Consider the following 13,942-nt stretch of genomic DNA (forward strand, 5'->3'; position numbering starts at 1 on the left):
GGGCTGTGAAGCAGACCGTAACTCGGAGGTCTTCCCAGCAGCTCCGAGATTCTCCCCCGGCTGAAATGGAGACTCAGCGAAAGCAGGCAGGAGTGTCAGAGCCCTTAGCCAAGAGGAATCGCTTTAAGCTTCACCAAACATCCCGGTCTGGGAACCGGAATCTCAATGCGGAGCTAAGAAATTCATTTTGAATCTTATTTGTTAAAAAAGGTGCCATCTGTAGAGAAGGAGACGAGTTTCAGGGTGGAGATCTGAAATGCCGAAGACACTGCTACCATACAGTATAACAAGACGTTTACGCCCTGAAACACTCCAGTATTGCGGAGTGATTCTCAACCACGTCACTCGCATCAAATCAAATCACGTCAAATTAACCACCCTGACGGAAAAACACGCAGGGGTCACGCTGGCGGCCCCCGGGAGCCACAGTGGGATTCTCACTCTGATGAGGTTTTACCCTGTGGTCAGCGCCGCCAGGCTCAGAACACGACACTGATATCGATCCCACGGAACAAAGGCAAAACACGGAATACTGCAGGCTCCCCAGCCTCCATTAAAACCCACAAAACTCAGCTTTGGTCAATGTGACACCGTGTGTGGTGTTAACCTCAGTGATGGAAAAGCTTCTTCTTGGATTAGTTGATATTTTTGCAGTCATAAGAGATTAGAGTGGCTGCATGGCCTTGTTCATGATAAATGGGTCAATGAGTCTCTCTTGATGTTGAACAAACCCGGAGACACTTTGAATAATGTACTGATTCTAACAGGCTCGGCCCACGATACTTTCCCGCTGAATAAAAGATGAACTAAACTCTATTGGTTACCAAGGAGATATGATTCAGCCGAGAACAGCAAGTCTTTCAAAGAGGGGACAGAGCTCCGAGAACATCTTGTATCTACAAGAAAACATTCACCATTCATACGAACATTCGCCAAAACCATTCATGCTATTTGCTTTTGATACTTTTACTGATACTTTACTTTTACTCTGTATCTCAACTACACAAATCTGAACTGATGGGTGAAGAATCCCTTGTTTAAATAAGGTTTTAGCTGCTCAGCAATGCATTACTCAGAGATCCTGAATATAAAAGCCCGAACAGAAACAAATTTGTACTTAAATATGGGGGCCAAAACACCCCCCAAGGATTATCAAAGGCTCCCGGCCAGACAGACAGGTTAATTACAATGGTAATTGGGGAGACCTGCAAACTAATTCAAGGAGAAGTGAAATGTTTATTTAACTCTGTCTCAGATGTTGATTTAGCGAAACAGGTTTGTTTGAAACACGTTATCGATGAACTCTGAATCACAGAACACACGTGTTAAAGCTGTGAACCCGGGGTCCGCACAGACCCCAGGGGGCTCAGCACAGACCCCAGGGGGCTCAGCCCCGAGCTTAAGAGGCGGGCCTTCCCGGCATGGCCACGGCAAGCAGAGTATGGAACAAACGACAAAAACGGAAAATAAAGATCAAAATCCCTGGCCTGCCGCACAACGATCGGCGGCAAACACATGCAAACACAGCAGCAGCCAGTGACAGTAACCCGACACCCAGGAAACCAGGCAAACAGCAGTCCGACTGAGTGAAACCTACTTCATTTCTTTGCTGTTTCCCCCCTTGACAATTTTTATTAGCCCACTGAAGGGGGGGGCAGAGGGGGGTGCCACACAAGCAGATTACAGACTGTACAGATATAGGAACTGGGAACCAACACCATTATTCTGAATAATACAGCTGTCTGTGCATCCATGGCTGAGGCACTCAGTAAATCTTCGAGACGAGAGACGCCGCTTGACATCTGTGCGTCTCCTGCAGGTACGGACCACATCGCTCAGGTGTCTCCTTAACCGGAGCCGGGGAAAAACCCCGAACCATGCACAGCACACAGGGCATGTCCCCCCCTACCCCCACCACCCCCCCCCCCCCCCCCCCCCCCACTGCATTCAACATTACCATCAGGGTTTCCGAGAAATATATCAGGAGTTTCCCATTACAAGGTAATATTCTGAGACATCAGGAATAAAACAACACTGATCCATGCTGGCTTGTAGAAAAAAATATTTATATACAAATAAACTAAAGAAATGACCAATCTATCCGGGAAAGAGTCCTATAACAGTCCAAGGATAAAGAGAAACCAAATAAATCTCCTCTTTCCCCTCTAACATTAAAATAGAACCAGTCTACGCTTCACAGCCAGACTTACATTATTTACAAAGTCTTTCCTGTAGATCACTGTTGCTGACTGCACAGGTCAACATTAAGTGGAATTACAGAAAGACAATGGCGGTCCCCCCCCCCCTCCCCCCCCCCCCCCGCTCCTCCATGAAGAGCCTCCCTGGTCAGCCCAGCAAGCTAAGGAGCTTACGTTTGCCTCCTCCTTATAGATGTTGGAGAGCAGGACCTGCAATGCAAGCTGTAGCAGGAAAGCAGTCCGTAGTGGAGGGAGGCATTGGGAAGGAACAGAAACGTCTTTCACACATGTGCTCACAGAACTGGTGATAACGAAGATCTCCGTGAAGTATAAACAATATTAGCAGCACAGCCACTGAGTATAAATGGGGGGGAGCAGAGTAACCCAGCGATGCATGAGAATGGCTGCATGCTGCCCCCAGCCTCAGCGATAGGGGACCCTTTAAGGAGCTTGTTACCCCATGAAGCCTCACGGGCATCTGGGCTAAAGTGGCCTTTGATTCACCCTGCAGCTGGAAGTCTTGAAGTGTTCGGTTCTGATGGGTTTACACTGTCCGCGGGTTTGCTAAGGGGCACACAGGCAGGTGCTAGTCAGCCCGACCCGGAACCCAAGCTAGTTAGCGGGGGCCAAAGGGGTGAGAACGAACCCCCACCCGCCCGTCTCCATCCACAGCTTCCTCAGCTTAAACACAGCCTCATTCGGCATTTCCACACGGCGCCGGATACGGTATGAAATCGGTACGAAAAAAACGCTGACGCTGAATGCACTCTGATGGCTATTTAAGGCGGCTCTGATAGCTATTTAAGGCGGCCCTGAGACGGAAATGCCCACACCCATTCGCAGCATATGGAAATGCACTCGGCCGGCCGCCTCCCGCATTCCGGGAACGAGACGGCGCACAATCTGCCAGCGATGCCCATTCCCATGCGCGGAATTGACTGCCTAATACAGTCGCATGTGGACTTTCAGATATTCTAGCCTCATGCAGACGCATTTATATTTCAGCGGCGTTCCAGCAAAGCAGGGAAATTCCTGTTTTCCTCGGTCTATATGCACTGAAAGCTGTCAGATGAATGAGTGATTATACAATAAAAAGAGCAGATTAAAAGGTCAGGAATTCTAATAACACATTTTATTTGACCTATCCCGTCTCCCTTCTGCACTATAAAATGACACTGCTTTCAGGCAGCAGGAATTGAAATGTAATAAACATACAAGGCAGAAAAATATACCAACACTACAGATGCTTCACCCTAAAGGTAAAATCATATTTGTATGTCAGACGTTACAGGACATTTACGCTGGTATAAAGCAGCAGCAGGAATATACAGAAAAGACGAAAAACAATTAACGCGTTGATTAGACAAATTAATCCAATGGCATTAAGATACCGAGGACAGCGTCTCCCGGTAAGTGTTACATAGTAACAGATATTTAATTCGATTAAACAATTAGAGCGAGTGGAATTTCTCTTTCTCATGCTTGGCGCATACAGGCAGCTCAGTTAAGGTTCAGCCCCTTATCAGGGGGAAACGCTGGGACACAGAGCTACAGATAAAACAGCTCCTTCCGCCAGGAGACCATCTCCTCCCCATCACGCACTCGCACGTTCAGTCCTACTGGACGTCAAGACTAATCGTAACCAAGGTTACCATAAAAAACATGGTCTTCCCCATGTAACACTGTGAGTTTGCTACAAAAACAACAAATGCGTTCATCGCTTAAAGGCAGATTTAAAAAAAAAAAATCATTTGCAATTTCGATCATTTTTTTTTTTTAATGAGGATTTTCAGGTGACTGGACTGCGGTTGTTTCCTACGATTCCCAGTGAGCCCGTCAGCATCACCTGCATTACTCTTCATCCTTCTGTAGCGTGGAAGCCTCATGGGAAACGGAGGCGTGGAAAGGGATGCGCAGAAAGAGGCCTAACGTTTGGTATAAATAGGTACATTGGCAGAATAAGGCAGAAGCGGGGGTGATGTGTGCTGACAGAGATAAATACGCTGAAAAAAGTCTGGGCGTGGCCTCCGAGCTCTGTGGGGATTCCCAGTGATGTCAACAAGTGACATCCTTCAGAGTCCCCGCCCCCAGGACAGCTAACAAGTCCCCTGAATGCCATCACTCAGCCTGGGCCACCGTAATAATGAAGAAAGCAGCTTGTCAGAAACTGACCTGAGAGAAATAGGGTTTTTAAATGTTTATTAAAGCCTCATGCTGAAACGGCACAATTAAACACGTCAAACAGTCAACCTCCACCAGCCCACAGCACTCACAGTCAGCTATCCATAAATCCCTCTTCCACACAGTTTACAGGGTCGAAGGTCTCACGCATCACTGCATGCGCTGAATCAAGATCACAGCCGAGACGGCCCTGTTACATCAGCCGGGAACTACCAAGAGGACGAACAGCACCGCAAACCAACAGAACGGCCGCAAATTGACCCAGGTATGACGAGGCTTGTCATTCACTTAAATGCTGACCGCAAATCTATAAAGTCATGGTGGGATAACAGGCTGGGAGAGTCCTACATCTGAATATGGTTATGGGTCATGTTGGCACACCCGGAGTCCTGTTCGAGGGTCGATACAACTTAAATCCCAAAGTTCCTGCAAGACCCACAACCTGGGCTAGCATCTGGTAAGTGGGTAGATTGATGGAAGATTCCTGGGGTAAATTCATAGGATGTCTCACTAACGAGCAAAAGAGCAAAACCCAGGTGGGAATAACAACAGAAAAAGGGGGCAGCTTCATACTGTACGTGTCGACTTATAATCTAACCGCCAGCCTGTTTCAAAGCGGCCAATCAGGAAGCAAACAGCTCCTGCGCTCACGGCAACCTCGCACAAAAGTGCCTGTAATTGGGTTCCGCAGCAGAAAGCCTGCTTCTGTTCTGCCCCGAGCCACATTATGCCTGCGCCTCGGCAGGATTAAAAGCTTAAAAGCTGGATTTCATTCATGTGCTTTATACAACAGTCAGAAAAGGGCCTCTCCACGTGACAACTGCAAATAGGAAGGAAAACAATGTTAAAGAACGACTGAATTACTAAATACCCCAGATGTAGCATGTAAAGGCAAAAAAAATCCGCATTATTCAAAGTGAGGAGGCTATAATGAAAACGAAAAAAAATAAATAAATAAATAAATAAATAGATAAATAAACAGGTTTAAAGCCATTATGAATGTAAAGCAATGCTACAAATTATTTGCGCTGCACATTCATATGAATGGGTCCTATGGCTACAGTATCTGCCTTTCCCTGTCAGTTGAGCTTAGCTTGGTCAGATAGCTTCAGGTTTTACAAAATGCTTTAAAACTGAAAGGCTACTGTGCTTGGCTAAAACGTTCAGTTCTTCTTGTGCTTTGACTGGTGTGTTTCTTTGACTGAGAGACTCATCCAGCTGTTTCACAATAACACTAGTGACACGTGCATGATTATAGGAGACTGACCGATCAGCAGTGAGAACTTAGTGATTAATTGAAATCCAGGTCCTTCTCACTGAAAAGTTAGTTTACAAATCCTTTCCTAGCTCAGTGGATTATCTGGTCACCCTAGTTGAGCTTCCAAATCAAAGAATCCTACATAGATTTGGCTGTAGGGGAATCTTGAGATGTTTTGTTACCAAAGCTTGGTTTGGACGTCAACTGTCTAGAAAGGCAACAAAACCATCAAATTGCACTATAACATCTGGAAATATTCCAATCAAGTAAGTGGCTGACCCCAATACCTTCCCGCTTCAAAGACAAGGGCATTACATACATTGTGTATTGCAAACACCACCACCCCCTGCTGGCTGGCAGAGCACATGACATGCGCCACGTATTGTAAACTAGGCCCCCTGCTGACTGGCAGAGCACATGACATGCTCTATGTATCGTAAACTCCACCCCCTGCTGGCTGGTAGAGCACATTACCTTCAATGGCCCCTCAAAAAGGCCTTTAAAAAGGCCCTGTTTGAAACAGAGGACAAACAGACCTTGAAGCAGCATGATCTTCATAGTGACCACGCTGTGGCCTTTCCAGGGACCATGAGGACAGGTACAAAATGACAAAGAGAGTCAGTCTCTGAGATGTGCCATTTAGGCAGCATTGTGTCACCGTCTGTGAAAGCCGGGAGGCAGCCAGGACATCTCCTCATTTAGCAAATGCTGGATTATAACCAGGAAGAAAAAGGTTCATATTGAAAGGAATAAAAGTCTTCTGATTAATTAGTAACGATCCTTATGAGCGAGGAGCTGAGGATGAGAAAGTGTTGCCATTTAAACACAGAATTTGAAATTAAAGCTTTGCGAGAAACTTACTGTTTTGATCAGCCGCAGCAGTTTCATGATCAGCAGTATTTACCGCCACTCAAACCAGGCACTGGAGTGGGGGGGCCCCAAAGTTATAAGGCCCCCTGTTGGCTGCAAACTTTAATGCTACTACATTAAATATTAAAGGCGTTCTGCTATCCAACTAGCTGGTTGTACTCTTCTGACGCTACTCGTTAGCTAACGTTAACATTACACGCAGCCATGAAGTGATCGAAGTCTTTTCCATGTAAACTGCTTGGACACAGGCACACTAATACACATGGACACGTGGGCGGGGCAGGCAGACAGCCCCGCCCCCTAGCTCACCTCTCTTCCTGGTTTCCTTCCTCACGCTGGGTCTGGCAGCCGGCTGAAGCTCCGCCTCAGTTGACATCCTACTGAGTCCTTATTCCTCTTCAAAGCAGGTCCGGTCCGGTGGCGTACGCAGGCTCATTCAGGGGGGTCCCGCGCACTGCCGGTCAGTCGCTGCTCGCACTCAACCCTGACACGGCATCTCAGTCACTCTCGTCGAGGGCTGCGGGATGGGAACGGGGGGCGTGATTTAGTAAGGGAGAGTAGCGGGTGACAGTTTAAGGCTGCAGTCATATGGATTTCACGAAAGTGCCTAAAAAGCATTAGCCTGCAGCTGGTCATTTTTAAGGACTCCAGGGTAACCTGAGGACCAGGCAAGCATCCTCCTTGCGAGGTCGGACTGCTTCTTTAGGCAGAAGACAGACTGCATGTGGCCGTCAGCGACTGGAAAGGAGCTTCATTCAGGGAGGACAGAGGCGGGCCGTGGCGGCGATCGCTCGGAAAAGGCAGCATGCTCGATGCATTTTTGATTAGATTAAAAGCACGGAGGGCCGTGCGCATTACTAACGGCGACGGGGAGCCGAATGTGAATCTCTGGCTGCTGCCGGATCGCAGAAAGACAAGAAGCCGCTGCAAAGATCTTTCCAGAAAGTAGACAGTGTCTGTGCCTGCGACAGGCAGCTCAGTTTCAAAGCGATAACTGCATATTATTAAACACTCATGAACTAAATATTATATATATTACATTTTGTCCCCATGTGTGTTCATCTAGACTCCAAATGCTGAGTAAACCTGAAAGATATCCTATTTTATTATTTTTTTGAATATAAGCCCTCTACTAACACCCATCTAATACTGAGCGTATATATATATATATATGTATATATGTATATATGTACACACACACGCACACACACACATAAATACATGCATTTACAGTAAAAGAAGACTCAAGGTCACCTCACAAAAGTAAAACTAACTTACACAAACACGATAAGACCAATAAAATAAGAGGTTGCATAAAATCAAAGACTTCGAACCAATAAGTCTCGAGCTTTCAAACAGATAGACAGATTTCAAACAGACTCAAAGTGAATATGCCGGTTAAATGAAAAAGATGAGTTTTCAATTCTATTACAGAATCCAGTCGACGGATATGAGAGAGATGGGAATTCCAGAGTTTGGGTGCAGTGTGGGAGAAGCGTCTTACACTGATGATGGAGAGATTCATTCCCAGGACAGAAAAGCAGGCAACATATTTGTGGGACCAAATGTCAATACAATGTCATAAAAACCTGATATTTTAATATTTTTCTGGTCTCCACAAGGAGAAACTAAATTTTACATAAATCTGTGAATGCAATTAAAACACTAAAAACGGAAAAAGTATTTTGTTCTATTACTTATGTTTAGGGTTAGGGCTGGGTGGGTTTGTCATGGCTGGGATTAGGGGTATGCCCATAGAAATGAATGGATGGTCCCCACAAAGACAGGAACACAAACCTGCATGTGTGTGTGTGGGTATGAATGTTTTACCTCACAAACCACTGCACTGTATTATAGGGTGCCACACTTCTGGATGCTTCGAAACATGCAGTGCAGCAACACTGACACTGCCCAGCTGAGCACGGTAGCATATCAATAAAATATATATATTTTTTTTTAAATTGCACTTCAGAATTGATGTTCTTGGCATTCATAAAAATGACCCTGACCAGAGAGGCAACACTTTACACAAATTGTTAAATGCATCCACGCTTATGCTGCTGAATAGTTAACGAGCTCCATCTCGACTCATTCCTTTTCTTAATTACAGTGTCCTGTTGTAATAATGTTCTGCAGTATTTCATATTTAATGAAGCTCCATTTTTCAGAATTTTAATGGTTCGGCAAAGACTAGTCAGCAGGAGTTCAAGACAGGTCGCTCGAGTAACGTGAGATGACGTCAGGTGGGATCCTGCAGCTCTGCGGAGTGTAAACAGTGGCGGCTTTCGGTGTCATTTGGTATGATAAGGCGAAATGAAATGTATGGCCAATGCTGCGATAGTCACCACAGCACATCTACAAGGCACACCGCAACCCTATGAAGTAGCAGGAACTATTTCCCAGAATTCCTAGTAACTGGGCTCATCGGCAGTCAGCCTTTCCCTGAGAGAACCAGCTCTGCTCAGATCCACAGCTACTTTCACGAAAGGGGATGATCAGCCAGCTTCACCGGCAACGTAGCCAGAACTCCCCTATCCTTACACCACCAGGATGCCGCCCAGAACCCCATCACTTATCACCTTTATGTCTTTAAACACCAAATACACAAGATACACAACTTATTAGCTCAAGAAAACTGGAGAGAAACAAGACGAAACAGCAGAGGACATGATCAGAGGGTTTCCTCAAAACAGAAAGGTGAAGATGTCAGATTTGTGGAGCAGCCACAAGAAGAACAATGTTTCTCTGTTCGCTGAACTCCTACAAAAGCCAGAAGCAAAAAGCAGAGCTCTCCGCTAATAGCATCCAAGAGCGTAATTATTTCCTCCTGCCATCGGGGGAGGTATAACAGCAAAGGATAAGACATTTTCAACATCTTGGTTGGGAAGCTTCATCCCGCAAAGACATTGCCTACCAGCTATCTTAGACGGTTCAGAACAGTTATTTGGCAGCCCAGTGTGTGAGAAATCTGCCAAACCTGCTACACGACACACTAAGGGTCGCCCTCGGAGTCACACCGTTCATTTTGTCAGGTCAGGGGTTCAAATGTGTGCAGTCTGAATGTTCACATCCGCGCATGTGCAGCTAAGCTAAATGACATCCCTGCTGTATGTGCCCCGCGATGGACTGGCATCCTATCCAAGGTGCACATTACACGTTTTTATTTAGCATTTTTATTTATCAGCTGAGGTGACATGCAGGGGAGGAAGGGCTGTGGTTAGATAGCAGATGGAATTCAAACCCATGAGTTCCTATAAACAAGCACGGATCGCAAGCCCTACTTAGCCACACACCAGCGGTGGGCAATCTTACCCAGATAGGGCCGCTGTGTATGTGGGTTTTCGATGCAACTCCCTAATTAGATTATTAATTAGAGGACTGATTGGCTGAAGAGTCCTCACACCTCGGTTTGAACAGCTGACCTAACGGTTATCCCAATACACCCTTGTGCTCTGTGCTATCTGGGATAGGCTCCAAGCCCTCCAGTGACCCCGGCCTTGTGCTCTGTGCTGCCTGGGATAGGCTCCAGGCCCTCTAGTGACCCCGGCCTTGTGCTCTGTGCTATCTGGGATAGGCTCCAGGCCCTCTAGTGACCCCGGCCTTGTGCTCTGTGCTGCCTGGGATAGGCTCCAGGCCCTCCAGTCACCCTGGCCTTGTGTTCTGTGCTGCCTGGGATAGGCTACAGGCCCTCTAGTCACCCCGGCCTTGTGCTCTGTGCTATCTGGGATAGGCTCCAGGCCCTCTAGTCACCCCAGCCTTGTGCTCTGTGCTGCCTGGGATAGGCTCCAGGCCTTCTAGTCACCTCGGTCTTGTGCTCTGTGCTATCTGGGATAGGCTCCAGACCCTCCACTCACCCCGGCCTTGTGCTCTGTGCTGCCTGGGATAGGCTCCAGGCCCTCTAGTCACCCCGGCCTTGTGCTCTGTGCTTTCTGGGATAGGCTCTAGGCCCTCCAGTCACCCTGGCCTTGTGCTCTGTGCTGCCTGGGATAGGCTCCAGGCCCTCCAGTGACCCCGGTCTTGTGCTCCATGCTGCCTGGGATAGGTTCTAGGCCCTCCAGTCACCCCGGCCTTTTGCTCTGTGCTGCCTGGGAGAGGCTCGAGGCCCTCCAGTGACCCCGGTCTTGTGCTCCATGCTGCCTGGGATAGGTTCTAGGCCCTCCAATCACCCCGGCCTTATGCTCTGTGCTGCTTGGGATAGGTTCCAGGACCTCCAGTCACTCCGGCCAGGATAAACGGGGAGATGTATGGATGATATGCATGGATTGTGTCCATTCAAGCGCAGACCCAGGACCAACGATGGAGCGACGGTATTCAGTTCATCTCCACCCTGTTAGCTAGACAAAACAGAGACACCCCACTCTATACACGCTAAAGCCGATTCCCTAAATCTGGGTTAACTTCTCCTCCGGGAGAAGCAGCCACATTTACTGAGCACAAATATGGCACAATGTTCCAAAAATTGCCGTCTAAGTTTAGACCCAATTTCCTCAGTCCTAGATTTCAGAAAAAAAATTTACCAAGAGCTGACTCTCAGCAAAAGCTCCACTGAAGCCCCCCAGGAGGCAATACAGAGTGACAAAGCTTTGGATGAAGACCCGCGATTTACTAAATCTGTACGTTATGTGAAGCCACTGTCCCCAGGAGCTCTGTGAAAGTGCATTTATATTTAGGCTTAAAGTGCATTTCACCCATCACTGATATTAAGATGCTTTTGCTTTATTAGTAATATTGAGTTACATGCTCTGAACGTCTATTTGTGTTATGTCAAGAGAATCTACCAGTCAGATCACCATGCAGGTTAAAGCAGAAATTATACATTAATAAATGCTCACTTTAGGACCTAAAGAATGTAAACATGATCCTGTGGGAATTCAAACGACAATAAACATTCTCCCATAAGACAGATTCAGACTTCGGCTGATTTCACTAGAATGTGCCTTAAAGCAACAGAAAGCACACTGTTTGACTTAGTTAATGTGTCTCACAGAGACATAACATTAGATTAAAAGATGAGCTCATCATGTATCCATCAGAATTATGAAATGCATATTTATCGCAGTCGTAAGACTGACTTCACTTGTTCGGCACTGATGTGTTGCCGTCCTTAACAGCTGTGATGCAGCTCAACAGTCTTTGGACTAAAATGATTTCTCCGCATTGATCAGACAGCAATCGCACAAGTAAGTATATTGGTACCAGCTCCACATTCGCTCTGTGACAGTCACAGTTTGTCATTACAAAGCCGATTCTTCCCATGAGCGTTTCAGATGTGTCTGAATCGCGAACATTTATTTTAACGAATAAATGTTTGAGAAAGGCTGAGCCAAAAGCAGGCATCTTACACAAAAGGCAGCTCCACTGTTACACCATCAGCGCGAACAGATGTGCCACGTTTGGGGATTATCCACCATGTTAGCGAACAGTATATTCAGAAACAGGCGGGAAATTGGACGCCCGTAAGTCAGGCTGCAAACGTAATCCCCATACATCACCCACAGCCAACAAAAAGACAGCGCCAAGGAAACCCCATGTACTACGGCTAACAGTAACACCCTCTACAGGTCGAACCCGGCAGTGCAGGCTGGGCAGCTGGATAAGCCTACTTGGCTAGCTCGTGAAACGAGGGGAAAATGATAGAGAAAAACCTAACTAAACAAACTTTTAGTTTTTTAATCACATTCGCAGATTTTTATGAAACTGGTGAGCATATTGTGGTGACCTGAAAAATATCCCGACAAGCTAAAAATAACAGGTTTTACCACACTGTGTTACACTGAGAGTAACATACACACAGTCACAGACAAACACTAAGAGTAGCAGACACACAGTCACAGACGTACATCGACAGTCACAGACACACAGACACATTGTCAGCCAGCTACCTCAGCTTTCGAATTTCACTATACGCCCCAGAGATGAACCGATCAGACCTATTAGACAGATCAGGTATCGGCCATGTGTGACGATCCACATCCGATACTTACTTATTTAGTTTTCGGCAGTGTGATAAGATAGCCATTACTTATTAAATCAATTTGTAAAATCAACCGCAGGACAGCTGTTTCCTATTTTAGATGTGTTTTTTTGTGGAATTCAAGCTGAATGCTAACGCTGCCACTCAGTGGATGTGAGAGCAGTGATTTATACCTGCTGTGACATCATGCGCATATATTCTGCAGTACGAGGAGCGTAAGAACTTCAGATAAGAAGGCAACGATGTGGGAGTATTTTACACTTTTAACAGCAACTTGTAGCACAGCAACTTGTAGCACAGCAACTTGTAGCACAGCAACTTGTAGCACAGCAACTTGCAGCCTTTGTAAAAACAAAATTTTGGAGAAGCCTTTGAAGAAGCATTTAGTGAAAAAGCCCTCTAGACAAAGTGCATGCAATTATGAGCGACAACACGAGTGATATGAAAAAAGAAATGGATGATTTGGGATTTGCTAGCCTGGGCTGTTTTGTGCACTCGATACAGCTTGTGATACGCGAGGCGCTGAGATCACAATGAAGTGTAAGTGATGCTGTTGCCAGTGGGAGAAAAATGGTGGGGCCATCCATCCATCCATCCGTCCATCCATCCATCCATCCATCCATCCATCCATTGCATTTTATGCAATCGCTACCTCCATGTCCTCGCTTGGAAGATATTCAATTTGAACTCAAAATTCCTCAAAAATGCTTAAAATAAGCCATACAAACATGGTGGAACAATACAGTTTTTATGTTTGTAGTAGCCTAATTATAGATTTTTTTTTACATACAGCCACGGCAAAAAAGTAAGAGACAGCAGCACAATTTTATGTTTTGCTCATTTCTCAGTTTATGGGTCTGTGAATAACAGGTATTTTTCTGCAAACTGCAGCCTGGTTCTTCTCTGTTTCTCACTGATGAAGGGCTTCTTCCTTACTTTGTGGTACCTCAGTCCTGCTTCTAGGAGCCTGATACGAACGGTCCTAGCGGTGCACTTCACACCTGCACTTAATGTTTCCCATTCCTTTTGAAGATAACTTGATGTCATGCTTCGAGTCATGAGAAACTGTCGGATAAGTTAACGGTCATCTCTGGCATTAGAATATCACTTCCGTCTTTTACCTGGCTGGTTTCTGGTCGTTCCCGGTGTCTCCTGCTTCGCCTTATTCCTGTGTACTGCTGTTTTAGAAATTTTGAACCAGGAAACAACCTGCTGCTCAGCGTAACCTTCTGCCGGCAGAGCCACGATTGAACCAGGATTTAAAAACGCAGATTTGTTTAAAAATATAGAGTATCTGTACATTGTTTAATTTGTATTTCCTAGTAAATTAATAAGATAAAAAAATTATTATATATATTTAGTATATTAAAATATTACAATTAAAAGAGCTTTTGTATCAGAATCTGTATCGGTATCGACAGCTGAGTATCAGAATCGTATCAGATCTGAAAAAATGTGGAT

At 45.9% G+C, this 13,942-nt stretch overlaps 1 protein-coding gene across 4 annotated transcripts in view; it reads right to left on the minus strand.

Annotated features, from left to right (window-relative positions):
- The window catches only part of LOC125708317 (disabled homolog 1-like), a 93,322-nt gene that overhangs the window by 48,635 nt on the left and 30,745 nt on the right, over positions 1-13,942 (minus strand). For 3 of the 4 annotated variants that reach the window (XM_048975764.1, XM_048975766.1, XM_048975765.1), the window contains exon 2: positions 6,817-7,024. In XM_048975764.1, the coding sequence (XP_048831721.1) occupies positions 6,817-6,883 (67 nt within the window). In that variant the 5' untranslated portion in view covers positions 6,884-7,024. Of the gene's footprint in view, positions 1-6,816; positions 7,025-13,942 lie in introns of those variants that run through there. The other variant, XM_048975763.1, reaches the window with a different exon arrangement.

Source organism: Brienomyrus brachyistius, chromosome 15, assembly GCF_023856365.1.
Source record: "Brienomyrus brachyistius isolate T26 chromosome 15, BBRACH_0.4, whole genome shotgun sequence".
NCBI classification, from domain to species: Eukaryota; Metazoa; Chordata; class Actinopteri; order Osteoglossiformes; family Mormyridae; genus Brienomyrus; species Brienomyrus brachyistius.